This window comes from Cydia splendana, chromosome 1 (assembly GCF_910591565.1).
Source record: "Cydia splendana chromosome 1, ilCydSple1.2, whole genome shotgun sequence".
Lineage (NCBI taxonomy): Eukaryota > Metazoa > Arthropoda > Insecta > Lepidoptera > Tortricidae > Cydia > Cydia splendana.
The window spans coordinates 18,903,592-18,930,524 of record NC_085960.1 but is presented as its reverse complement, the minus strand read 5'-3'; the positions used below and the strand labels follow the sequence as shown (position 1 = coordinate 18,930,524).

The window sequence follows — 26,933 nt, the reverse complement described above, 5'->3', positions numbered from 1 at the left end:
ACAGCACGCTACTCACCTTGACCTTGAGCTGGTACGCCCGCTGCTCTATAGTGGGCATGGCGCGCGGGCGCTGCTGCATGTTGGCGAGCGCGCGGCGGCGCGCGGCGGCGGCGGCGGCGCGCTCCTCGGCCGCGGCCACGCACCACGCGGCCGTCACGTGGTGGTACAGCACGCTACTCACCTTGACCTTGAGCTGGTACGCCCGCTGCTCTATAGTGGGCATGGCGCGCGGGCGCTGCTGCATGTTGGCGAGCGCGCGGCGGCGCGCGGCGGCGGCGGCGGCGCGCTCCTCGGCCGCGGCCACGCACCACGCGGCCGTCACGTGGTGGTACAGCACGCTACTCACCTTGACCTTGAGCTGGTACGCCCGCTGCTCTATAGTGGGCATGGCGCGCGGGCGCTGCTGCATGTTGGCGAGCGCGCGGCGGCGCGCGGCGGCGGCGGCGGCGCGCTCCTCGGCCGCGGCCACGCACCACGCGGCCGTCACGTGGTGGTACAGCACGCTACTCACCTTGACCTTGTGCTGGTACGCCCGCTGCTCTATAGTGGGCATGGCGCGCGGGCGCTGCTGCATGTTGGCGAGCGCGCGGCGGCGCGCGGCGGCGGCGGCGGCGCGCTCCTCGGCCGCGGCCACGCACCACGCGGCCGTCACGTGGTGGTACAGCACGCTACTCACCTTGACCTTGAGCTGGTACGCCCGCTGCTCTATAGTGGGCATGGCGCGCGGGCGCTGCTGCATGTTGGCGAGCGCGCGGCGGCGCGCGGCGGCGGCGGCGGCGCGCTCCTCGGCCGCGGCCATGCACCACGCGGCCGTCACGTGGTGGTACAGCACGCTACTCACCTTGACCTTGAGCTGGTACGCCCGCTGCTCTATAGTGGGCATGGCGCGCGGGCGCTGCTGCATGTTGGCGAGCGCGCGGCGGCGCGCGGCGGCGGCGGCGGCGCGCTCCTCGGCCGCGGCCACGCACCACGTGGCCGTCACGTGGTGGTACAGCACGCTACTCACCTTGACCTTGAGCTGGTACGCCCGCTGCTCTATAGTGGGCATGGCGCGCGGGCGCTGCTGCATGTTGGCGAGCGCGCGGCGGCGCGCGGCGGCGGCGGCGGCGCGCTCCTCGGCCGCGGCCACGCACAACGCGGCCGTCACGTGGTGGTACAGCACGCTACTCACCTTGACCTTGAGCTGGTACGCCCGCTGCTCTATAGTGGGCATGGCGCGCGGGCGCTGCTGCATGTTGGCGAGCGCGCGGCGGCGCGCGGCGGCGGCGGCGGCGCGCTCCTCGGCCGCGGCCACGCACCACGCGGCCGTCACGTGGTGGTACAGCACGCTACTCACCTTGACCTTGAGCTGGTACGCCCGCTGCTCTATAGTGGGCATGGCGCGCGGGCGCTGCTGCATGTTGGCGAGCGCGCGGCGGCGCGCGGCGGCGGCGGCGGCGCGCTCCTCGGCCGCGGCCACGCACCACGCGGCCGTCACGTGGTGGTACAGCACGCTACTCACCTTGACCTTGAGCTGGTACGCCCGCTGCTCTATAGTGGGCATGGCGCGCGGGCGCTGCTGCATGTTGGCGAGCGCGCGGCGGCGCGCGGCGGCGGCGGCGGCGCGCTCCTCGGCCGCGGCCACGCACCACGCGGCCGTCACGTGGTGGTACAGCACGCTACTCACCTTGACCTTGAGCTGGTACGCCCGCTGCTCTATAGTGGGCATGGCGCGCGGGCGCTGCTGCATGTTGGCGAGCGCGCGGCGGCGCGCGGCGGCGGCGGCGGCGCGCTCCTCGGCCGCGGCCACGCACCACGCGGCCGTCACGTGGTGGTACAGCACGCTACTCACCTTGACCTTGAGCTGGTACGCCCGCTGCTCTATAGTGGGCATGGCGCGCGGGCGCTGCTGCATGTTGGCGAGCGCGCGGCGGCGCGCGGCGGCGGCGGCGGCGCGCTCCTCGGCCGCGGCCACGCACCACGCGGCCGTCACGTGGTGGTACAGCACGCTACTCACCTTGACCTTGAGCTGGTACGCCCGCTGCTCTATAGTGGGCATGGCGCGCGGGCGCTGCTGCATGTTGGCGAGCGCGCGGCGGCGCGCGGCGGCGGCGGCGGCGCGCTCCTCGGCCGCGGCCACGCACCACGCGGCCGTCACGTGGTGGTACAGCACGCTACTCACCTTGACCTTGAGCTGGTACGCCCGCTGCTCTATAGTGGGCATGGCGCGCGGGCGCTGCTGCATGTTGGCGAGCGCGCGGCGGCGCGCGGCGGCGGCGGCGGCGCGCTCCTCGGCCGCGGCCACGCACCACGCGCCTGTCACGTTGTGGTACAGCGGGCACGCGTCCCAAGTGAAGTGCCGGCCCGCTTTGCCGCCTGGGGTAAATCGTGACCAGTTGTTTTTATTAGGGTTCATGAAAGACTTAAATATGTGTGTAGGTTATAAAACACAAGAATGAAGGTATAATCACAATGAGCCACTTTAAAAGCATGAAAGATTTAAAAAATGTGTATTTTTAGTTTTGATTTCATGAATGATGTCAAATACGATGCAGCGCTGCTCGCTGGGTTGCGTTAATTACATAGGTAACTAACGTTTAAGCTCATCCGTGTTCCTTACCGAGGTGTCCGGTGGAGTCGCAGCCGCGCACGGGGCAGCGCCGCTCGCTCGGCTGCGGCGGCGTGAGCTCAGCGATGGGAGACCGAGAAATGAGAGGACGGCCTTTCTTCTTTATCTCCTTACTGAAAAATGCAAAATATCATCATCATACGTGCATCATGCGCATCTATCCTATCCCAAGAGCACAAATATGTGGCATAGTTATAAGGCGTCGAGAGGTCGTGGGATCTGAAAGGTTAACCTCCTGAGTCCCCCTTGTCATGATCAATGTTACCCCGTGAATCAAAGTAACCCCATTCTACGGTATTCCATTTTAATTCAAAATTCGATTTGGATTAAATCCTTTATAAGGGCCTCAGGGACTCAGGAGGAACAAGCAAGGTTCGTTTTAATCGTCAAGAATGTCGAATGCCCCTTGCAAACTGATTTTAAGAAAGATGAAGCTTCTTAGACTGGTAGTGACGCTGGCTACGAAGCTGGAGGTCCTGCTATAAGATTCTAATAAACCATTTAAAAAAAATCATAAATTGTTATAATTACCCACATTATTACCAGGTTATTAACACATTCACTGCCACCAACGCATAAATACATATATGCGTTCACCGTCATAGTTTGTTCCTAGGCCCAGCCTCCTGACATATATTTTTACACAGTATTTTTTTTGCCGGAAGTGCTTGGCAGACGCTCTCAAAGGTGGCCGCCGGGACCCCTAATTTAACCCATCTGATACCACCATGAAACCAATTCCAGTCGGTAGGTATGAACCCTCATGTCAGGAATATATAAGTCTGCCAAGGCTTTTCCTGCCGAAACACCTTGGCAGACGAGATTATGTGTGCAAGGTAACCATCGGTTACCCTACACTAACCCATCTGATACCACCATGAAACCAATTCCAGTCGGTAGCTATGAACCCTCATTTTAGGAATATATAAGTCTGCCAAGGTTATTCCTGCCGAAACACCTTGGCAGACGAGATTATAAGCAAGTGACCATCGGTTACCGCGCGTATACTAACCTATCTGATACCACGATGAAACCATTTCCAATCGGTAGGTATGAACCCTCATTTCAGGAATATATAAGTCTGCCAGGGCTTTTCCTGCCGAAACACCTTGGCAGACGAGATTATGTTAGCAAGGTGTACATCAGTTACCCTACATCAACCCATCTGATACCACCATGAAACCAATTCCAGTCGGTAGGTATGAACCCTCATTTCAGGAATATATAAGTCTGCCAAGGCTTTTCCTGCCGAAACACCTTGGCAGACGAGATTATAAGGAAGATGACCATCGGTTACCGTACACTAACCCATCTGATACCACCATGAAACCAATTCCACTCGGTAGTTATGAACCCCCATTTGAGGAATATATAAGTCTGCCAAGGTTTTTCCTGCCGAAACACCTTGGCAGACGAGATTATATTAGCAAGGTGTACATCAGTTACCCTACATCAACCCATCTGATACCACCATGAAACCTATCCAATCGGTAGGTATGAACCCCTATTTCAGGAATATATAAGTCTGCCAAGGCTTTTCCTGCCGAAACACCTTGGCAGACGAGATTATAAGCAAGATGACCATCGGTTACCGTACACTAACCCATCCGATACCACGATGAAATCAATTCCAGTCGGTAGGTATGAACCCTCATTTCAGGAATATATAAGTCTGCCATCTTGCTAACATAATCTCGTCTGCCAAGGTGTTTCGGCAGGAAAGGCCATGGCAGACTTATATATTCCTGAAATGAGGGTTCATACCTACCGACTGGAATTGGTTTCATGGTGGTATCAGATGGGTTATTGTACGGTAACCGATGGTCATCTTGCTTATAATCTCGTCTGCCTAGGTGTTTCGGCAGGAAAAACCTTGGCAGACTTATATATTCCTCAAATGTGGGTTCATAACTACCGAGTGGAATTGGTTTCATGGTGGTATCAGATGGGTTAGTGTACGGTAACCGATGGTCATCTTCCTTATAATCTCGTCTGCCAAGGTGTTTCGGCAGGAAAAGCCTTGACAGACTTATATATTCCTGAAATGAGGGTTCATACCTATATATATTTGTTCCTGAGTCATGGTTGTTTTCTATGTATTTAAGTATTTATATATTATTTATATCATTGTCTGAGTACCCACAACACAAGCTTTCTTGAGCTTACCGTGGGGCTTAGTCAATTTGTGTAAAAATGTCCTATAATATTACTTTAATTTAATTTAATTTAATACCTACCGACTGGAATTGGTTTCATGGTGGTATCAGATGGGTTGATGTAGGGTAACTGATGTACACCTTGCTAATATAATCTCTTCTGCCAAGGTGTTTCGGCAGGAAAAACCTTGGCAGACTTATATATTCCTCAAATGGGGGTTCATAACTACCGAGTGGAATTGGTTTCATGGTGGTATCAGATGGGTTAGTGTACGGTAACCGATGGTCATCTTCCTTATAATCTCGTCTGCCAAGGTGTTTCGGCAGGAAAAGCCTTGGCAGACTTATATATTCCTATAATGGGGGTTCATAGCTACCAACTGGAATTGGTTTCATGGTGGTATCAGATGGGTTAGTGTAGGGTAACCGATGGTTACCTTGCACACATAATCTCGTCTGCCAAGGTGTTTCGGCAGGAAAAGCCTTGGCAGACTTATATATTCCTGACATGAGGGTTCATACCTACCGACTGGAATTGGTTTCATGGTGGTATCAGATGGGTTAAATTAGGGGTCCCGGTGGCCACCTTTAAGAGCGTCTGCCAAGCACTTTCGGCAAAAAAAATACTGGCAGACTTCGCTTTTTTGTGTCTACATGTAAATTTCTAACTGCTGCCATAACTATTATTTCGGTATCAGATGGGTTAAATCAGCCCCCTTTTTTCGCACCGGAAGTGGCCGTCTTTTTCGTACTTTCGGCAAGTTCCGCCGTGGCAGACTATCGAATTCGGACTTAGCATCACTTTTATGGGAAACCATTGTGCATTTCATCGTGGTATCAAGTCGGTTAGAAAATTTGCGGCCGGCTCTTCTACTAACAGTGAATGTGTTAACAAACGGATCAAAAGGACTCACGAACAGATTTACTACTCAAACATATCTCATCATGTAGTAGAGTAGGTACCTACTTGGAATTGATAAATTTTATGCAGAATTGAATGTTGTCATAAGATAAACATAATAAAAATCATCGAAGAACTTTCTTAATACCGAATAAATACCAAATGTTCAGCCCATCTCTAAGAAAAAGCTATGTTTGATCTTCGTGGCGCGTTTAATTTAGACTGTAGCTTACGAAGGTATGTATGTCAGTTTACCGCAAGTCAACATCCATTGTTACCTTTTATCGTTTGGTTTTTCATCAACATCAGAGTCGGTGTCCGTGGTTCTGGGCCTCGTGGCTGTGGCCATGCGCGACACGCGAGCTGACAGGGAGCGTGTCAGCTTCCGAGGCATGTTGTTCGCCTGAGACTCGCCCGAGTCGCTTTTACCTTTCTCAACCTAAAACAGGATAATCATTGCCATGACAGCATGTCCAACACACCTTTTGAATTGAGTCACATTATATCATATGGATCAATTATCAAGCTAAGCAAAGGCAATAACACAAATACTTACAAAAAACAATTCATAGGCATTCAGTAATCATATAACAAAACAAAAAAAAAAATCAAATAGAGAGAGCTAATTCGATAACGTAATAACTTACTTTATTAGCTGAAGAAGGTGGTTTTGTCTTTCCAGTTTTAATAGGCTCCTTTTTAGGAGTTGGTTCACTATCACTTTCAGAAGAAACAGTTTCTGCTGAAGATTGACTTGAGGAACATGAGGAGGCGCTTTTATTATCCACAACTTTTTTAGAGGGGGGCCCACTGGGTCTACTTCCACTTCTACGTTTTATATTGTCTTTGGAATTTGAATCATCATTTTCTGCAGCAGTCAATGGTGATGGAGGAGATGTGTCCTTGTCCTCACTAGATTTCCTAGTACCTCTTTTATTTTTCGGTGAACCTTTAGGACTCTTTGATGATTTGCTCTCTGATTCAGATTCCGAGCTGTTGTCAGGAGAGAATATGCTCTTCTTTTTTTGGTCATTCTTTGTTTGCTGTTTAGTCATGGTCTTAGGTATTGGTTTAGGTGTTTTAGCTCCTGCTGCCGCTCGAGGCGGTTTCCCCTTAGCCAGGACACTAGCTGCTGATTTAGGTTTGGTAGAAGAACGTCTACGGGGTGGTGCAGGTTTTGGTGGCTCTGGCTTGGGCACATCATCATCACTAGATGATGATACTTTTTTATTTGTTGTTTGCCTAGGTTTTGAATCATCCTTCTTTTTCGGTGGTTCTTCATCAGGCTTTGCGGGTGATTTAGGGGCAGGTTGTGCAACTGCAGGTGTGTCAGAGGTAGAAGATTCAGAGTCGGAGCTGCTTGACCCAGACCCAGAGCTGGTGGAAGAGCTGCCGCTGCTGCTTGAGTCTGAGGAGGACCCAGAACTACTGTCTGTGCTACTGTTGCTCACCTTAAAATTATTCTTTTTATAAATAATTTAGAATACTTGAAATAAATATGGTTATAAAGTTAATGGCTGGTATTTAACTGATAACCAGATATATTATAGTAAAATGTAATATTAAAAAAAAACATTTTTATTGCCAAAAATAGTAAATGGTCACCAAAATTAAAACTCCCTTTTAATGTAAATTAATAACCAAATTTTATTAACATTTTGCTATCCTATTAAAGCAAATTATGACACTTAACTAATCATTGCTAACCCAAAAATAGTAAATGATACCATATATTTCGAATTGTTTTGTACTCAAAATGTAGGACTCAGTTGTGTTTTAGTTAACAACTTCGGATTATTAGATTGCCCAATTAGAAATGGAATAATTAACAAAGAACAAAATAAAACGCCGTTTTCGTTCCCATACAAAAAATACTGGTATCCGATCCCTGTTATAAAATATGGTATATTTTTTCACCAGCAATCTTATTATGTTAGAGACACAGATTTACAAATGGATAATACTAAATTTACTGTAAATAAGAAAACAGGGAGCTGGAAGAGGTAAATAAAACTATATAGGTACTGATCATGCATGAATGTGTATATACACAGTGACATTGTTAAGTGGAATGTATTAAAAGTGCCTGCATTATTTGTATTTGCATTGAGTTGATTCAGTCTTAGTCTTTAACTGTAGCACGTTTATTACATTAGCAAGAGCTAAAGCTCAGGGCATAAGATATTATGGACTAAGTATAGTAATATATTTGAAGATAAATCAAACGTTTTACCAAACATTCGACAAAACAATAAATAACAAAACTGGTCTACTCACATCAAGATTTGTCATGTTTTTAGAATAATAAGTCGTCTAACACTACACACAGTGAGAAAATGAGCCGTGAATGGCTTAACACTGTCTTTCAATGAGCATACTTTTAAATGGCCATTGCGAAACTAAATTCATAAAAAACAGACGCCTATATCGCCAGCAGTATTCCTAAAAATACTATAACAAGAAAGGCATGAAATGTAACAATAATAATTGTACGATGTACGTAGCACTCATGTAGCACTAGCACACCAAACTGTCGATGTCAGTGTCACTGTACTCACTGTCAAAATTGGCAAATTACTTTTTTTTTAAACAATTCTGGCCTGGATGCGAGTCCTTTAAGCCAATAAATGACTTTAGGTTTGCTCCATAGATTAGTCAAACCAATTTGTCAGTCAGTAAGAACCAGGAAAAGTACTAGTGTAAGTCAAAGATAGTATGATTCTCTCTGTCTATGATTGAAATGAGACAGTCCTTTCACAAACTATAGGACCCTATAAGTAAAGCTTGACCAGGAATATATGATCATTGTCAAGAGGGCGCTATTATTCTCATTTATATGGCAACAGTTCAGTATAGTCTGAACAATGTGGATTGGCAACTCGTTATTTTGACTTACATACTTTTACTCACTCTAATCATAATCAGTATCCAAATATTCGGTGTTCACATTTTTTTATTGTCGGTTTTTACCGTGTAAAATTCATGTATTTTCTTACGCGTCACACATAGGTCAAAATTACCTTACAATAGGGTCTGCTACATTGTCAATGAATAAAATTCATCGTCTCCAAAGCCCATAGCAAAGAGAATAGAGTGTATAGAGAATTATTGTCATAGTAAATTTTGTAGTCACTGTAAATTTATTGCCATCTATCGACACAAGATTAAAACTAAAATTGAAAATCTATGTTATGTATATCTTTGCCCATAGTAAATATTTTTCAAACACATATTTGTTACTGTACTTAAGTATTTCCTCACTTATGTATAACATAACACTACAATAACCAAGTCGTAATAACCAGACTATAATGACATTTTGATTTGTTTACCTGTCAGCTCTGATGTTAATTTGGAAATGTTTCGTAGCGAAATAGTTTAATTTCCCGAACGGTTCTTTTCCAGCAGTTTATTATTTACATTATTTACAATGTTTCGCTCTTGATTATGTATAGTTTCGGCCATTTTTTGTCATTTATTATTTAATATTCAACACTTAAGTAGTATTCAAGTAAACCGCCACAATGACACTGACAAGTGACAACAGTGACAACCTATCATTAAAATTATTGCCAGTGTAAGAAATTAGTTCCAATGAAATTCCGCAACATGGCGCATGATCATATATTAATGGTCAGGCTTTATAATAGATCTGCTGTGTAGGACACTTTGATCATATCTGCCAATTTCTCTCCAATCATAATACAAGGCGCATTAGTGTTACCACTAGTGATGGTCGGCATAACACTAGCGTCACCTATTCTTAGCCTATGAACACCTCGCACCCTCAACTCAGCATCTACTACGCTCTGGCCCTCAATACCCATCGCACAAGTTCCGACTGGATGCCATACGGTTGTAGCTGTGTTCAGAATGTGACATTTCCAGTACTCTAAAGTGTTGAATTTTATATTCTGACATTGAGGAACTCTCAGGTTAACAACCGTAGAATTGAGACTCTTTAAATAATGGCTTTCAGTGATTTTGATATAATCCATTACACTTTTTGCATGTATTTCTAGATCTGTTTCGTTGGAATAGTAGCCTGTAAATATTTTTGGAGCCACTTCAGGATTGTTGCTCCTTAACTCTACACGTCCCCTGGATCGTGGATGCAGCAATGTTATCAACGTAAAAAGAGTTTCTTGTTTTTGACCAATCTCTGCCACAGCTGTGCAAATTCTGTCATCGAGGTCTATCACGTAGGAACAAATCATAGTCGAAATTAAAGTTGCCGCTGGGAGTGGAAATACAAACGTTTGATAATCTGGGATCCTAGTGTTGTCGTCGGATAGAGTTTCGAAGCCCATTATAGTAGGAGTAGGAAATCGGTGTAGATTCGCAAACAATTTAAAGTTATGATATGCAGATTCCATGCCTTTTTCACCTGTCAGTATTACAATTGTTGCAGCATGGTCTTGCAAGTTACTACCTACTAATGGCAAATCAACCAACACACGAATACCCTTTTCAAGCAAATGATCTCTGGGACCGATTCCTGATAACATCAACAATTTGGGGGTGTTAATAGCACCGGCAGATAAAATGATTTCCTTTCTAGCATAGGTGTAGATGATTTCTTTACTGGGTAATTTAATCTCCACACCAACAGCTGTTTTATTATCACTGAAAAGTACCTTAGTGCATAAGGAGTTCTTGAGAACGAATAAATTATCCAAATGTTTGGCACGTCGGAGAAAAGCGTTAGCAGTACTTTGTCGAATTTTGTCCCACATTGTGTACTGAGGGAATGAATACCCCAGCTGATCGAATCGATTCGTATCAAGGTGAAAGTCATAACTCTCAAATGCTAAGAGAAATTTCTTAGTATACTGGTCCCAGGGAATCCATGTGACTCCCATAGGGCCTTCTGTGTTATGCAGGTCTGGCGATGCTCTTACGATTTCTGGATTTTTAATTGCTTCGCTCTTTTTGAAATAGCCTGTAACGTTACGATAGTCCCACCCTTCAGCACCCAATTCACTCCACCTTTCATAATCCAGCGGATTCCCTCGCACGTAATACATGTAGTTGGCGCTACTGGAACCCCCGAGCATTTTTCCTTGGGTGAAGCGGATGTTTTTAGTCCTGTGAGCCTGGCTGGAGTAACCGTCGTCTTCAGTGTAGTAGTTCCAGTCAAATTCTGTGTTAGCCACGAACGGAGTGAGGCTGGGAAGCTGTAATAAGGCAAAAGGTTTTTATTAGTCATGTTGCTGCACATTTACCGTCAGTGGACACGATTCTACGTCAAAATCTCGAAAAACATAGTTAACATTATATAATTTTAGTCGATTTATGAACCCTAGCCCATTAATAGTTGTGGATAAGGTACTTAAAATATCTGGGGCACGTCCTCACGAGCTGCCTATATCAGCCTGTCAGTTCTTCGGAACTGTCACCTTTTGCGTTTAAGGCTGATATCGTCCGGCGAACTGGTAATCTGTGGGCCTCTTAAGGGATGACTTGAACGTAGAAAGAGAGCGCAGGGCGTTGGCGGTTTGATGTAACATGATTACCCGACCCGCATGTTTGCTCGTTGTTCACTTGATGTAAAAAATCACGTTACTTAAAATCTTACTTTCAATCCTTGTACACGAGCAGCCTGTGGGTAGGTACGGGTACACGAAACGAGCCTATAACGCCTTGCGCGTGCAGCACGTACCTACTTACAGCACAAAAATGCTTTTTCTCAAAAATGGACGGCAAAGTCGACTTTGCCGTTTAAAAAATAGGTCGCGAAGCGCGTAGTTTATGGTCAGTCAAAAATTAAAAAGTTAAAAACATTGCAGTCTCGATTTTGGGACTGCAATATTGCATACAAATTCCATTATTTGTCGAGTTCCAAACTTTTTAAAAGTTGAAATGGCCATATCAAACGAAGGCACAGACCCATTAAACAGCCAAACAGATGATTAGTACCGCGACTATTTAGCTGTCTCAAATAGGTTGGCGTATTTTCGGCAGAAGAATACATTTCTATTTTTTTATTAAAAAAATAAAAAGGCGGCAAAGCAAATTTTTTCAATTGTTTCTATTTTTTTCTGTGAAAATATATACGTAAGAACGTTGCTTTTGTAAAATATTTCTATGATATTTATATTTCTTGCACCATTTTTGAGAAAAGCACTATATATGACTCGGCTGGAAGGCTACTTGCTGGCTTCGGATTCAATTAAACGGACTCCCAAGGTCGTCCGTTTAAAACGAATCCTCAGCCTGCAAGTAGCTACTTCCGAGCCTCGACAATAATGTACTATTAGAATGCTGATGGGACTACCTAGCAGGAGCTCTGCATCGGGTATGTTTGTGGCAGCTCGCACGGATAGTTTCCTTGACTATTATGTACATCTACATATATACTTATTACGAAAGAATATACTGTTGACCCCGCACTCATCACGATTCGGGACTGTTCACCAACTGCTAAGGGGTTAGAGTAGGTATATACCTCGGTGTTAACAGGCGGATCGCCCCCCGCCTCGATTAGCAGCACCCGAAACTCGACCGCCTTGGCTAGCCGTGCAGCAATCACGGCCCCCGCCGACCCCGCACCCACCACGATGAAGTCGAACGTTTCATCATCTAGCAGATGATACACAAATGTTAAGACGACTAAGAATAACAAGTGTGCATATACCTACACGTAAATGAATATAACTCACGAATAAACTTGAGCTCGAGAAGCAATATGTATCAATCAATATCTAAAGAATGACTCACGCTAGACCGGGACGTGCCCGGGCCGAGGCGTCCGACATGTCAGTTTTTATGACGCCTGATCGGTGATCACGTGGTGCTTTACATAGAATACGAAGCGCCGCAAGCTCCGGCCCCGCCCCGGCCCGGTCTAGTGTGAGTTATTCTTAATGCAGCCATTCTTAAAGTGTGCTCCGCGGACCCCTAGCAAAGCCTTTGTTGGGGCCCCGCGAGAATACCTACTGGTAATAAAAAGAAAAAAACCATCTCTTGATCTCTTCTATTTATAGTACCTAATTACGAATATGTAGAATTCATGTAGAATTGAGATTTTGTAGAATTTCAATTAAGTATGTAGAATTGTGAATATGTAGAATTAAGATTCTGTAAAATTCAAATTAGGTACTTATCGTAGAATTGGGAATCTGTAAAATTGAAAATCTGTAGAGATAGAAATCTGTAATATGTAGAATTGTGAATATGTAGAATTAAGATTCTGTAAAATTCAAATTAGGTATCGTAGAATTGGGAATCTGTAAAATTGAAAATCTGTAGGAGATATAAATCTGTAGAACTGGGCCTAGATCAATATGCAAATATTCAGATAAATGTATTTAATACAAAGTAAACATTAAAATAATTAAAAGTCTAAAAATGTACTTTTGATTCGAAATTCACGTTGCGTCCTCTCGCACAACCTAATAGCACCTAATAGCACGTGGCGCCCGTTTCGACTGAATGCAAGTGAAGGGGGCGCCACCAGCTGTCACCTAATAGCAGCGGAGTGGTGTTTTTAACCGACTTCAATTTCATAGAAGGAGGAGGTTCTGTATTCGGTTGTGGCTATTTTTTTTTTCTATGTACGTTCACCGATTACTCCGACATCCGTAGTCCGATTTGAGTAATTCTTTTTTTGTTTGAAAGGAGCTACCTCCGAGTTGGTCCCATTTTAATTTGGTTCTGTTCTGATGATGGGATCCATGAGGAATTGAGGGAACTCCTCAATATTTAAAGGTATATGCATGGTGTTTTGGGCGTTTTCTTAAGCAACTCGAGCATTTTCTCCCGAAAACCACCAATTTGATGAAGTAGACCTGATGATGATGATTATTTTGATGATAATGATGATGATTTCTTTTAATGTAAGTAATATGTTCAGCGATTACTCCGCCACCTGTGATCCGATTTGAGTAATTCTTTTTTTGTTTGGAAGAAGTTACCTCCAAGGTGTTTCCGTATTATTTTTGGTTCTGGTCTGATGATGGAATCCATGAGGAATTGAGGGAACTCCTCAATTTTTAAAGGCACGTGTTAAGTGATTTCGGGGTTTTCTAAAGTAACTCGAGCATTTGCTTCCGATATCCACCAATTTGATGTACTGCAACTGTAGCCTTACCACGAGTTTGACATTGACATATTCGCTAACGTCTTATGCATCTAAATGTAACTTTTTATGCATCTCGCTCACACTAAGGTTAGTACGAGCGAGATGCATAGGAAGTAAGTTACACACATGCTAGCGAATATATCAATGTCAAACTCGTGGTAAGCTGGTAAGGCTACTGATCGGGGGTTAGGGTTAGGAGTTAAGGGGTCGGGGAAAGGCGGTTGAAGGGTTGCTGGTTCAGGATCGAGGGGTTCCTGGATCAGGGGTTGATGTGCTGTGAGGTTGAGTGATCGGGGGGCTGAGGGATTGGGTCAGTGGCGGGGCGGGCGGATGCATTTAGTTGACAGGAATTTTAATTTCCCAGACGAACTCGAGAAAATTCCTGGTTCAGGGTCGAGGGGTTCCTGGATCAGGGGTTGATGCGCTGTGAGGTTGAGTGATCGGGGCGTTGAGGGATTGGGTCAGGGGCGGGGCGGAGGATGGATTTAGTGTAGTAGTGACAGGAATTATAATTTCCCAGACGGACTCGAGAAAATTCATGATTACATATTTATTAAAGTAATAGGTACACGAATTTAATGTTAAACATGATTTTGTTTTTCATTCATGCGTCGCCCTCTTAACAATGCGTTAAAACTAAAAATGGAAAAATAAAAACTTTTTACAAAAAAAAGCAAATCGACTTCAAAAAGGATGAAATAAAATATTATCCTTTTTGAAGTCTATGCGTTACCAACTGATATGTTTGAAGTCGGTGCCAAGCCAAGTAGTAACAATACCAGTCAAAAATAATCAGGTTTATGGCTATAAATCCCATTAGAACTGTACTAATAACTATTACAAATGTGTAAGTAATTCTGTCTGCCTCTTTGTCGCCTTTTCATAGCTAAACAACTGAACCGCTTTAGGTGAAATTTGGCAAGAAGGTAAATTTCTTGAATTGTTTTATATTTTGAAATGTACCCTAGTAGCATTTTCGTTGGGGCCCACGGTGCCAACGGTAGGGAAAACGTTGGGATGAGGTTCGTTCCGTAGCCAACATTAATTTTGTATTGGCCCACCATCGCATTTACCAACATTCGCTGTGGCACAGATGCCCAACAATGGGCCTTTGTGTATTTTGGTACCGTTGGCTAAACAACGATAATATTCGTTGGCCCAATGATGACATATATCGCATTTACCAACATTGGCAGTGGCAGTGATGCCCAACAATGGGCCTTTGTGTATTTTGCTACCGTTCGCTAAACAACGATAACATTCGTTGGCCCAATGGTGACGAATACCGCATTTACCAACATTGGCTGTGGCACGGATGCCCAACAATGGGCCTTTGTGTATTTTGGTAACGTTGGCTAGTCAAGGATAACATCCGATGGCCCAATGATGACAAATATCGCATTTACCAACATTGGCTGTGGCACTGATACCCAACAATGGGCCTTTGTTTATTTTGGTAACGTTGGCTAATCGACGATATCATCCGATGGCCCAATGACGACAAATATCGCATTTACCAACATTGGCTGTAGCATTGATGCCCAACAATGGGCCTTTGTGTATTTTGGTAACGTTGGTTAATCAACGATATTATCCGATGGCCCAATGATGACAAAAATCGCATTTACCAACATTGGCTGTGGCACTGATGCCCAACAATGGGCCTTTGTTTATTTTGGTAACGTTGGCTAATCAACGATATCATCCGATGGCCCAATGACGACAATATCACATTTACCAACATTGGCTGTAGCATTGATGCCCAACAACGGGCCTTTGTTTATTTTGGTAACGTTGGCTAATCAACGATATCATCCGATGGCCCAATGACGACAAATATCGCATTTACCAACATTGACTGTAGCATTGATGCCCAACAATGGGCCTCTGTGTATTTTGGTAACGTTGGCTAATCAACGATATCATCCGATGGCCCAATGATGACAAATATCGCATTTACCAACATTTACTGTGGCACTGATGCCCAACAATGAGCCTTTGTTTATTTTGGTAGCGTTGGCTAATCAACGATATCATACGATGGCCCAATGACGACAAATATCGCATTTACCAACATTGGCTGTAGCATTGAGGCCTAACAATGGGCCTTTGTGTATTTTGCTACCGTTCGCTAAACAACGATAACATTCGTTGGCCCAATGGTGACGAATACCGCATTTACCAACATTGGCTGTGGCACGGATGCCCAACAATGGGCCTTTGTGTATTTTGGTAACGTTGGCTAGTCAAAGATATCATCCGATGGCCCAATGATGACAAATATCGTATTTACCAACATTGGCTGTGGCACTGACGCCTAACAATGGGCCTTTGTGTATTTTGGTACCGGTGGCTAAACAACGATAACATTCGTTGGCCCAGTGAGCACAAATATCGCATTTACCAACATTGGCTGTGGTACTGATGCCCAACAATACCAGTTGAGTTTGCTTGTGGCGTCACTAGATGGCGTTACTGTCTCCAAACATCGAAGTTATAGTTATTTTCTCGATTATTCCGGATATAATCATAATATTTTTTTAAAGTAACTTATAAATCTAATAGCTATAACTATAAAATTTATACATAAATTTAAAAAATTGTATTTTACCAACATTTTCTCAATTTAAATCTCAAAAAACATAAATCTCGCTTACGAAGTTTCGAAGTGCGGTTAGTATATATACAAATTAGAGTGTATAGTAAGTGTACTTGCTTCGGCAGTACATATACTAAAATTGGAACGATACAGAGAAGATTAACAACAACTGCTGCCTAGCCTTAGGGCCTTCATGTGGATACAACCAATGCCTACCGTAGTGTAATTGTAATATTTATCAGCAAAGGCCCAACGTCGTATTACACAACCACTTACTTAACGTAGGGTAACTGTAGGACTCGTAAACAAAAGCCCATTAGATAATTAGACTGTAGGCACACTATAAATTACACAACTATTTACCTACGGTAGTATTGTAAGAATCCTACACAAGGCCCAACGTTAAAGTTACAATGTTGGCCCTTTGTGGGACAAGCTGTGTTGGGCCTTCAACCTGGTGCACGACTACCTACCGACCTACCTGACTTGCCGTTGGGTAATTGTTGAATTTGCAAACAGAAGCACAACGAAAAAATTGCCCTTTTTTATTTTTTTGCAGTTGGCCCTACAGCAAGCCATACGGCCAAATGTAACAATTAACCAACCATCAAACAAATGTGTATAGGCCTAACCACGGCCCAACCAAAACCACCACCGTTGAATAATTGTATAATTTATTTAAATAGGCCCAACGAAAAAATTACTCTAATGGCCCTCTGTTGGGAATCTTCGGGAGGGCCTTTGTGGAGGGCCCTCTAGCAAATCGTACGGCCAAATGTAACAATTAACCAACCATCAAACAAATGTGTATAGGCCCAACCACGGCCCAACCAAAACCACCACCGTTGAATAATTGTATGATTTATTTAAATAGGCCCAACGAAAAAATTACTCTTATGGCCCTCTGTTGGGAATCTTCGGGAGGGCCTTTGTCGAGGGCCCTCCAGCAAATCGTACGGCCAAATATAACGGTTGCCCAACTAATACGTAAACAAAGGCCCAACAAAATCCCTACAAGAAAATGCTATTAGGGTAGTCCTCTGGATAAGGGACGGGAAATTACTCAGTCCCAATCTCACACTTGCGTGCTATAGACTGTTCGAGCATTAGTAAGAAATGCTCTTTAAAAAATACGACGGAAAAAAATGCATTGGATTTCCACTAATGTGCCGACAAACATGGTACAGACCAAGAAGGCCAAGAAGGTTTGATCGTGTGTTCTGAGGTGTGTTCTTAGGTCCAGTCGACGTCAATGATATGTTTACACTTTTGAACCTTACTCCTTTGTAATAAGGCGAAAAGTGTAAACATATTTTTAACGTCGACTGTACCTACAGAAAGTACGTTCATTGTCGTCGTGTAAGGCAATCCAAAGTAGATAAATCCTTATCGAATCGCACCAAAGTCATGGTATGCTTCAAAATTTGGCTTGGCACCGACTTCAAACATATCAGTTGGTAACGCATAGACATAAAAAAGGATAGTATTTTATTTCATCCTTTTTGAAGTCGGTTTGCTTTTTTTTGTAAAAAGTTTTTATGACTATTAGATAAACCTACAGAGCAATAGTTACTTTCCACCCGCCGTTACGTTTGTATTCCTCTCCCCTATTTCATTCCTATATTCCATTTAAAAAGAAGTCTACACACGAGGCTTCTTTAAATGGAATAGGAATGAATTAGAATAAGTTTTATAGTGTTAAAAACTTATTCTTATTTTTACCCGTGTCTTATATAATTATACAGAATGATTGGAAATTCGCCGTATTCCTTGAAAGGGGTTATCCTATGGGTCATTTGCAATGATTTAAGTCCAGTCAACCAGGGGTCAAAACTCATTGGTTTTCATGTTATCTGAGTTTTTAGTTTTTTATATTTAATTGCACAAACGGGTCTACCGCGATATAATTTCATTGCAATTAAATATGTGTACAAAACGCGAGAGTTTAAAGTGTTTTTAGTTTTTTGTTTAAAAAACCCGCCTTTCGACTAAAAAGTGGTAATTGTGAAAAAAACTACTGAAATTTGGAATAAAAAAAAGCATTCATCTAATAGCCAATAAACCACTCATTACGTGAAATAAAAAGAGATTGCCAAAACTTTCGAAAATTTTCCAAAAAAAAAAAAAGGATTTGAAGTCACAATTTTTTGTAATTTTCCATAAACTTTGTAACATTTTAAGGCATTACTTTAAAAAAAAGTATGACACTTCGCGTAAAAAATACAGAAATGAGTTCCTCAGTTTTCTAAAAAAGTACGAATGTCGACATTTTCTCTTAACCCGTGGAGCGCCCCAGAATTGCCGTAGTATGGAACTCCTATACTATTTACCAGCACACGTATGACAGTAGGGCGCTCCACGGGTTAAAGTTTTTAATATAATAATAATAATAGCAGAGCAGGCGCAAGACTTGACCTAGCGTACGTGACTCTTAATCGGTTTGTTTGTGTCACTTTATTATCTCCATGGGCTTTATTTGTCCTTTAATCGGTTTGTTTGTGACATTTTAGTATCTCCTTGGGCTTTATTTGTCTTCGTTACCTTATCTTATCTTATTTTCTTGGGGTAGGGGTAGTTGAAACTAAGTGATTGAATACTTACTGCAAGAAGATCAAATAAGGCTCGGTTGGTCCCAACCCTACTCCATGGAAAGCACCCCCACCCCTTGAAAATAAGATTAGATAAGGTACCGAAGACAAAAAATTAGTGTCCGACCGAAGGTTCGGTTTCGGTTTCGGTTTCGGCCAGTTTCGGCCAAAAAATCATGTTTCGGCTGTAGTTTCGGTTTCGGCCAAAAAACGGCCGAACCTTTCGGCCGGGCCGAAACTTACGAAATGGTACTTCGTACTATGAAACTAAACTATGTGACAAAGACCAAAAATTGGGGAATAAGTAGGACAACAATATTAATATGTACCTACATATACTGATTCATGTATAGGTACAGAAATTAATTGGTTTATTATAAAACACAATTCCACTAATGAGGGCGCCACTAGACGGTCGACGCAGTCTTAAGAGGCTGTTAATATCTATAACGCGCACACTGTCTAATTGTATCGGAGTAAATGAGATAGCACACTGTCGCATGTTACTGGGCCAGGGCAAAGGAATAATAAGAAAACTCATCATCTTCCTCGCCTAATCCCGGAATTTTTGCCACGGCTCATGGGAGCCTGGGGATTGATAACTAATTCCAAGAATTGGCGTAGGCACTAGTTTTTACGAAAGCGACTGCCATCAGACTGACCTTTGAACCCAGAGAGTAAACTAGGCCTTATCGGCACTAGTCCGGCTTCCTCACTATGTTTTTCCTTCACCGAAAAGCAAATAGTAAATATCAAATGATTTTTCGTATATAAGCTCCGAAAAACTCATTCGTACGAGCCGGGGTTTGTACCTTGCGACCTTCGGATTGAAAGTCGCACGCTCTTACCGCTAGGCCACCAGCGCTCAAGGAAATATCTCGCTTTTAATACAATGGACATTGGTTGGAGTCTGTGCTCAACTACTTATCCTGAAGCCTGAAGCACGGCTTTGACTTCGCATGAAAGTTCGCCTCACTGGGGCACTTCGGACGTTTAGGCCCAGGTGAAGATCGGTACCCGGCCTTGCGATATTGTCAACAAAAGTAAAACAAAGATCATGGTCTTTAAGGCGGGAAGCAAATGTCCTTTCTTTATACCACCTATCATCCTTAATAGTGTTCCACTCGAAAGAGTGACACAGTTCTAATATTTGGGACATTTGCTGACCGAAGACTTGAAGGATGATTTAGATATGGAGAGGGACCGCAGGGCATTGTCAGTTAGAGCGAACATGCTAGCCCGCAGATTTGCTCGGTGTACAGATGAAGTCAAAATCACTCTATTTAAGGCTTATTGTACATCATTGTACACGTCAAGTCTGTGGGTTAGATATACTCAGCGAGCTTACAATGCCTTGCGCATTCAATACAATAATGCGTTTAGGATGCTGTTGAGACTGCCGCGTTTCTGCAGCGCATCGTCCATGTTCGTCGAGGCGCGCACAGACGGTTTCAATGCCGTGTGGCGCAAGAAAACGGCCTCACTGCTTGACAGAGTGCGCGGGAGTACCAACAGCATTCTAAACATGATAGCTAATAAGCTAGATTGTCCTCTGTTATGGGCAATGGGTCAGCGGACAAAGTCACTTTTGTTTATAAATTATTAAATATTTTATTAGGTTACTGTTGTTACTAACATAAATTATTAGCAATAACTAACAAATGTATGGACCATATGTTGTCTTTAATAAAGAAATTTTAATTTAATTTAATTAATTTTAATTTAATAATTTCATAGAAGTTTTGACGTTTAAAATAACACTTGCACTGCGTGTGTTATCAAAATCGTTGCAGAATTATCTTGGTCTAACTCTAGTAAATTTCTTAAAAAACTGCTCAAGTAACATCAATTTCAAGGACATTGGGTGTTGACAGCCCCATAATATGTGTGTAAAGGCGGTTTTATAACATTTTTTCAACGATTTTAACAAGTCTACAAAAGGTTCGGTTTCGGTTTCGGTTTCGGCCGAAACTAGAGCCAAAGCCGAACATTCGGTTTCGGTTTCGGCAAAAAAACATGTTTCGGTCGGACACTACAAAAAATGCTTACTAGAAACTAATTACCGTAATGACCCTTAATTAGTTTGTTTGTGTCGCCGAAGCAGCCTGACGTGACCCCTACCCCAAGAAAATAAGATAAGATAAGGTAACGAAGACAAATAAAGCCTACGGAGATACTAAATTAACACAAACAAACCGATTAAGGGACAAATAAAGCTCATGGAGATAATAAAGTGACACAAACAAACCGATTAAGGGTCACGTACGCTAGGTCAAGTCTTGCGCCTGCTCTGTTATTATTATTATTATTTTAAAACGTTTAAGAGTAAATGTCGACATTCGTACTTTTTAAGAAAAATGAAAAACTAATTTCTGTATTTTTTACGCGAAGTGACATACTTTTTTTAAAGTAATGCCTTAAAATGTTACAAAGTTTAGGGAAAATTACAAAAAATTGCGACTTCAAATCCTTTTTTTTTTGGAATTTTTTGGAAGGTTTTGGCAATCTTTTTTTATTTCACGTAATCAGTAGTTTAGTGGCTATTAGATGAATGCTTTTTTTTATTCCAAATTTCAGTAGTTTTTTCACAATTACCACTTTTTAGTCGAAAGGCGGGTTTTTTTTAACAAAAAACTCAAATAACTAAGAAAACCAATGAGTTTTGACCCCTGGTTGACTGGACTTAAATCATTGCAAATGACCCATAGAATAACCCTTTCAAGGAATACGGCGAATTTCCAATCACGCTGTATTTAGGTACCCCACCTGATCTATCTATGCTACTTGAATAGTTGAGCATCAAGTAGAGTTCTAGATATTTATGGTAAACTTACTGAAAACTTGTGCGTGCCGCGGGTAGGTATAGGTAGCTACAGGCATGTAGTATCTCAGATGTAGCCAGGATACGCCTGCAAACAGTAGCTGCAGGAACCACATGACGGGCCTCATGGCTTTAACTTCCACTATTGCCACGCACGAATCCAGCATGTTCCACCAAGCCATCTTTGTCAATTTCAGAGCGAGCGAAACGAAGTTCTTACATTCAACCTGGAACACACCTATCAGCAAGTGGCATGTCTGTAGATTTCGGAAGTTTTTATTCATTAATTTATCGAACGAGCGAGCGAAGCAAAGTCAAGTTCTTACATTCGACTTGAAACACACGGCTGGCTAGGGGCACGTCCCGGCATTTCGATGTTTTTAAGCTGAACTAGGTGGACAGACGGACAGTGGAGTCTTAGTAATAGAGGGTCCCGTTTTTACCCTCTGGGTGCGGAACCCTGAAAATGGCCACCGTCTTGAATTTCGTAATTTTGGCCCAACCATAATGAAACGGGACTTAAGCGCGTATAATTAAGTTTTTAAATTTGACTTGGCAGCGATTTTGATAGCACAAACTATGCAAGTGTTATTTTATACCTCATAATTTCATAGAAGTTTGTCGTTTAAAACAACATTTATACAGGCTGTGCTATCAAAATCGCTGCCGAGTTAGTTTGGTATGACTTAAACTGTAATAGGTACTTAAGTTTTTATTCCGGGATTTCCGAATGGGTAAAGTCACATTTGCTTCCAACAATATTTTAAACTATTACATGTACCTACGCTAGCTGATACTTAGAAACTTTTAGTATTGGGGAACGGCTTCCCACGATTACATATTTAAATCAGCCGAACTACTTGATTAGTTAAGACGTACACTGTACCATACCTTATTACCATACATTGAATGGGTAATGTGTCTGCGTGAACATAAAAATGTTTAAAGTTCACATTTCTACTTCCGATTAATAATGAATTTAAGTTTAAATGTTTTAAAATTTTAGTGATTTTTTATTAATAACAGTGGAACTACACCGAGTTTCAATTTTTAGCAATAATTTGTTAATTACTCGTACCAATAAAACTGTTTATTATATGACAAGGTGTGAATAATTGATTTACCAAGGAAATCAAAACAGGAATGTAAGTACCTATGCCTATATTTTTAATATTTTGGATCTGGATCTAAAATCTTCCATGAGTTATTCAATATTGTATCGTATAATATCGATATAAAATAGTATTTTTAGAGATGGGTAATTGGCAAAAGGAAACGATGCCTGTGGCCACTTTGTATACTTACTTACTAACTTCATAGCAAAAGGTAAAAAACCGGGCAAGTGCGAGTCGGACTCGCGCACGAAGGGTTCCGTACCATAATGCAAAAAACGGCAAAAAAAACGGTCACCCATCCAAGTACTGACCCCGCCCGACGTTGCTTAACTTCGGTCAAAAATCACGTTTGTTGTATGGGAGCCCCACTTAAATCTTTATTTTATTCTGTTTTTAGTATTTGTTGTTATAGCGGCAACAGAAATAAATCATCTGTGAAAATTTCAACTGTCTAGCTATCACGGTTCGTGAGATACAGCCTGGTGACAGACGGACGGACGGACGGACGGACAGCGGAGTCTTAGTAATAGGGTCCCGTTTTACCCTTTGGGTACGGAACCCTAAAAACCGGGCAAGTGCGAGTCGGACTCGCACACGAAGGGTTCCGTACCATTGTCTATAAAAAACGGTCACCCATCCAAGTACTGACCCCGCCCGACGTTGCTTAACTTCGGTCAAAAATCACGTTTGTTGTATGGGAGCCCCACTTAAATCTTTATTTTATTCTGTTTTTAGTATTTGTTGTTATAGCGGCAACAGAAATACATCATCAGTGAAAATTTCAGCTGGTGACAGACGGACGGACGGACGGACGGACAGCGGAGTCTTAGTAATAGGGTCCCGTTTTACCCTTTGGGTACGGAACCCTAAAAACGACGGATGTGTGGTACGATATCTATTTCTTTATTTAGATATTATTTAATTCTGTAGTTAGTTAAAACGGCCCCGAGTTGTTTTTAATTTGTAAGTATTTTTTTTTTAATCCCTTATTGTAATAGCCTTTGAAAATAAATTATAGCCTAGCAAAATTCAATGTCCAGATAAGACAAGTACAAAATGTAAGTGACAAAAGAGCTTATTATTATTATAATTAGACCAAGACAAGTCTGCAACGATTTTAATATCACACGCAGTACAAGTGTTATTTTAAACATCAAACTTCTATAAAATTATGACGTAGGTATAAATTACATAACAATAATATATAACACTTATTTATATAATAAACGAGTTATGTCGAGATGTAAAGCATTGTTTCGTCAGGTGACAAGCAAAACTCACTAATTACTAAAAAAATATTTAGGTATTTATATGGTTCACTATGGCCAACTATGGCTATTAACTTGTGGTAGTACTTAGTGAGTTTTGCTTGTCACCTGACGATTTTATGGTAAAGGTGACACTCGCAGTCTAGTGCAGATCGTGATTCTCTCTAGAAATATGTAAAACTAAATGGAAACTCAACAGACGCGATTAGATTTAGGTAAGTACATACCTACATTATTCAAAATTGATCAACCTTTTTTTATCAACTCGCTTATATTTCTTACTTCGTTTAAGTATTACTAGAATAAGGTATACCTTATTTATAAATAACAATGAAGGGCTGGTGGCCTAGCGGTAAGAGCGTGCGACTTCCAATCCGGAGGTCGCGGGTTCGAACCCCGGCTCGTACAGTCATCTGCAATGATATGTTACTCTTTGAAGGCCGCAAAAATATGTGACACGCTCTTAGGGCTCTACAAATAAAAGTTTTTCGGAACTTATGTACGTAATTTCATTTGATATTTAAGTACCTCTGTTGTCGCTTTTCGGTGAAGGAAAACATCGTGAGGAAACCGAACTAATCCCAATAAGGTCTATACTTTACCCTCTGGGTTGGAAGGTCAGATAGCAGTCGCTTTCGTAGAAACTACATACCTAGTACATACGCCAATTCACGAGATTAGTTGCCAAGCGGATCCCAGGCTCTCATGAGCCATGGCAAAGTGCGGGGATAACGCGAGGAATATGATGATGATTAAATAACACATCACTTGCACTGCGCGTGCTATCAAAATCTTTGCAGACTTTTCTTGGTCTAACTCTACTCTACCTACATTTAACTTTTAAGTATTGGTGATTAATACTTACTCTTAACTCTTAACTTAGTTCAACTGCAATTATTGCGTTCAACCAAAACACTCGCGACATTGAAAAATTTATCACTTAACCACTTTATATACATAGGTAGTACTTACCTACCAATAATTCCCCAATCCGAACGTCACACTTAAGTCATATTGTACTGTTTTTACTGACAGTTGGTGACACAACCTAGCATTTAGTCATAGAAACTTAGGTACATTGGACAGCAATCAACTAATCAGTTCAGTATAGTACACGATGATTTTTAATCGGTGATCATGATCAGGAACATTTTTTTCTAACTCAGTAATTGATGTAGATGACGTTGAAGTCGTAATTACATGCAAAGAAACTTGTTTTTTTATCATAATTTTAATTTTGAGATCAATTTTATCCTAAAATCCTTGTCACTCTACTAATCGGTGTATATCTATGAGTTATAGCCTCTTTACAAACTTAATGGCAATTGATAATTTATGTTATGAGTAATAACTTGTCATTGTCATATGCATAAACAAAGTCATAGAGCCGTCAAATTTCCCGCCCTATCGATGGCACTTGACGTATCGTAGTTACTTCATGTAGGATACTTAACCATATTGTATTTAGTGGTTATTAGTTTTAATTATGTTTTAACTTTTAATTAATTAACAATGAGATAATTGCGTGAGACCTAGCCTAATAAGAGTAATAAGTTTAATTTAGGCTAGATATGTATTAATATATTTCTACTCCTAATCACCGATTAAAAATCATCGTGTATAGTGAGTATATATGTCGCAGTCAAAAGTGTGAACTGGTCAAAAGAACTTTTAACCGACAAAAACAGGCAAAACTGCTTTTGACTGAGCATGTTGGTCAATAGTAGTTTTACCTGAAAATCATTGGTTAATAGTAATTGTGACTGTTACTATCAGTCAAAAGTACTCCCAGAAATAGGTAGGTTAAGGGTTATTTATTTTTTGCTACGCCCAAAAAACGAAACTGTTCCCAGAGATAGGTAGGTTAGGGTTTTTTTTTTTTTGCTACGCCCTAAAAACGAAACTGCTGCCAGAAATAGGTATAATTTTCAGGTAAAACTACTTTTGACCAACATGCTCAGTCAAAAGCAGTTTTGCCTGTTTTTGTCGGTTAAAAGTTCTTTTGACCAGTTCATACTTTTGACTGCAACATATACAATTTCGTTTGACCACAATGACTCAAGATTAGATTTGCGATATCCCGAACATCAAAATTAGCATGTAGAATTTTGCTGCCGTTAATTGTTTGTAAATTTCATGAAAACTGATATTCAACACATTGTGGCTTTACCGGCTGTAAAGAAAATGTTTTTATGGTAAACACTACTTTATCCTGTTTAGGTTTCATTGTTTCTTATTTCAGTCATAACATGTATACACGTATTATATTACTTGCCTTAGTAGCTAATAGCCTTTATAGTACCTACCTATCTAGAGAATTAGAGATGGGCCGAATATGGACTTTGCCAAATATTCGGTTCAGCTCATACCTATCTAACCGAATATTCGGTTTGGCTATTAACTGTTAGTTATCTATGGCATCATACGTAATTAAACTGATTTTCCATTTTGTTTTTGTTGTAAAACCGTAAAATATAGCTGCTTATTATATAAATCATATCCATATCATATCTATCTATATTATAACTGAGTGATTGATTCATCATCATCAACGCAGAGCCGAAACTACAAAAGATAGAAAGTTGAAATTTGCATACCAGATTACATTTATAAAGTATCTTACACGAGATAATAAGCGATTTTGAGAAATTCAACCCCTAAGGGGGTTAAAAAGGGGATGAAAGTTTGTATGGGGTTCAAGTTTTATTTTAAGCTAGGAATTTGAAACTTCGTAACAAGATATATTATTAAAATATAAGAAATCTAATTTCGGCGTTTTTGAAAATTCATCCCC

The 26,933-nt window shown here is 42.0% G+C and overlaps 2 protein-coding genes across 2 annotated transcripts in view; both read right to left on the bottom strand.

Annotated features, from left to right (window-relative positions):
• LOC134791384 (histone acetyltransferase KAT7) overlaps positions 1-8,089 on the bottom strand; it is a 37,270-nt gene extending 29,181 nt beyond the window's left edge. The window contains exons 1-5 of the mRNA XM_063762398.1: positions 7,943-8,089; positions 6,313-7,116; positions 5,944-6,104; positions 2,600-2,721; positions 2,162-2,355 (exon numbers count right to left, since the gene is read on the bottom strand). Coding sequence (XP_063618468.1) covers positions 2,162-2,355; positions 2,600-2,721; positions 5,944-6,104; positions 6,313-7,116; positions 7,943-7,957 — 1,296 coding nt within the window. The 5' untranslated portion in view covers positions 7,958-8,089. The remainder of the gene's footprint in view (positions 1-2,161; positions 2,356-2,599; positions 2,722-5,943; positions 6,105-6,312; positions 7,117-7,942) is intronic.
• Positions 8,090-8,283: 194 nt separating this feature from the next.
• LOC134806598 (ecdysone oxidase-like) lies at positions 8,284-21,938 on the bottom strand. Its single transcript, XM_063779956.1, has 3 exons — positions 21,770-21,938; positions 12,114-12,247; positions 8,284-10,842 (listed from the first exon to the last, which is right to left on the bottom strand). Exons 1-3 carry the CDS (start codon positions 21,936-21,938, stop codon positions 9,307-9,309), a joined length of 1,839 nt encoding a protein of 612 aa, XP_063636026.1. The 3' UTR covers positions 8,284-9,306.
• Between the last annotated feature and the right edge of the window lie 4,995 nt (positions 21,939-26,933).

Excerpts from the sequence above, each read along its gene's own strand:
- LOC134806598 (XM_063779956.1), bottom strand. The coding sequence starts at position 21,938 with ATGGCTTGGTGGAACATGCTGGATTCGTGCGTGGCAATAGTGGAAGTT. Across the intron at positions 12,248-21,769 it reads GCGGCACGCACAAGTTTTCA|ATGATGAAACGTTCGACTTC; the intron begins GTAAGTTTACCA and ends ATCATCTGCTAG. Across the intron at positions 10,843-12,113 it reads ATCCGCCTGTTAACACCGAG|CTTCCCAGCCTCACTCCGTT; the intron begins GTATATACCTAC and ends GCCTTATTACAG.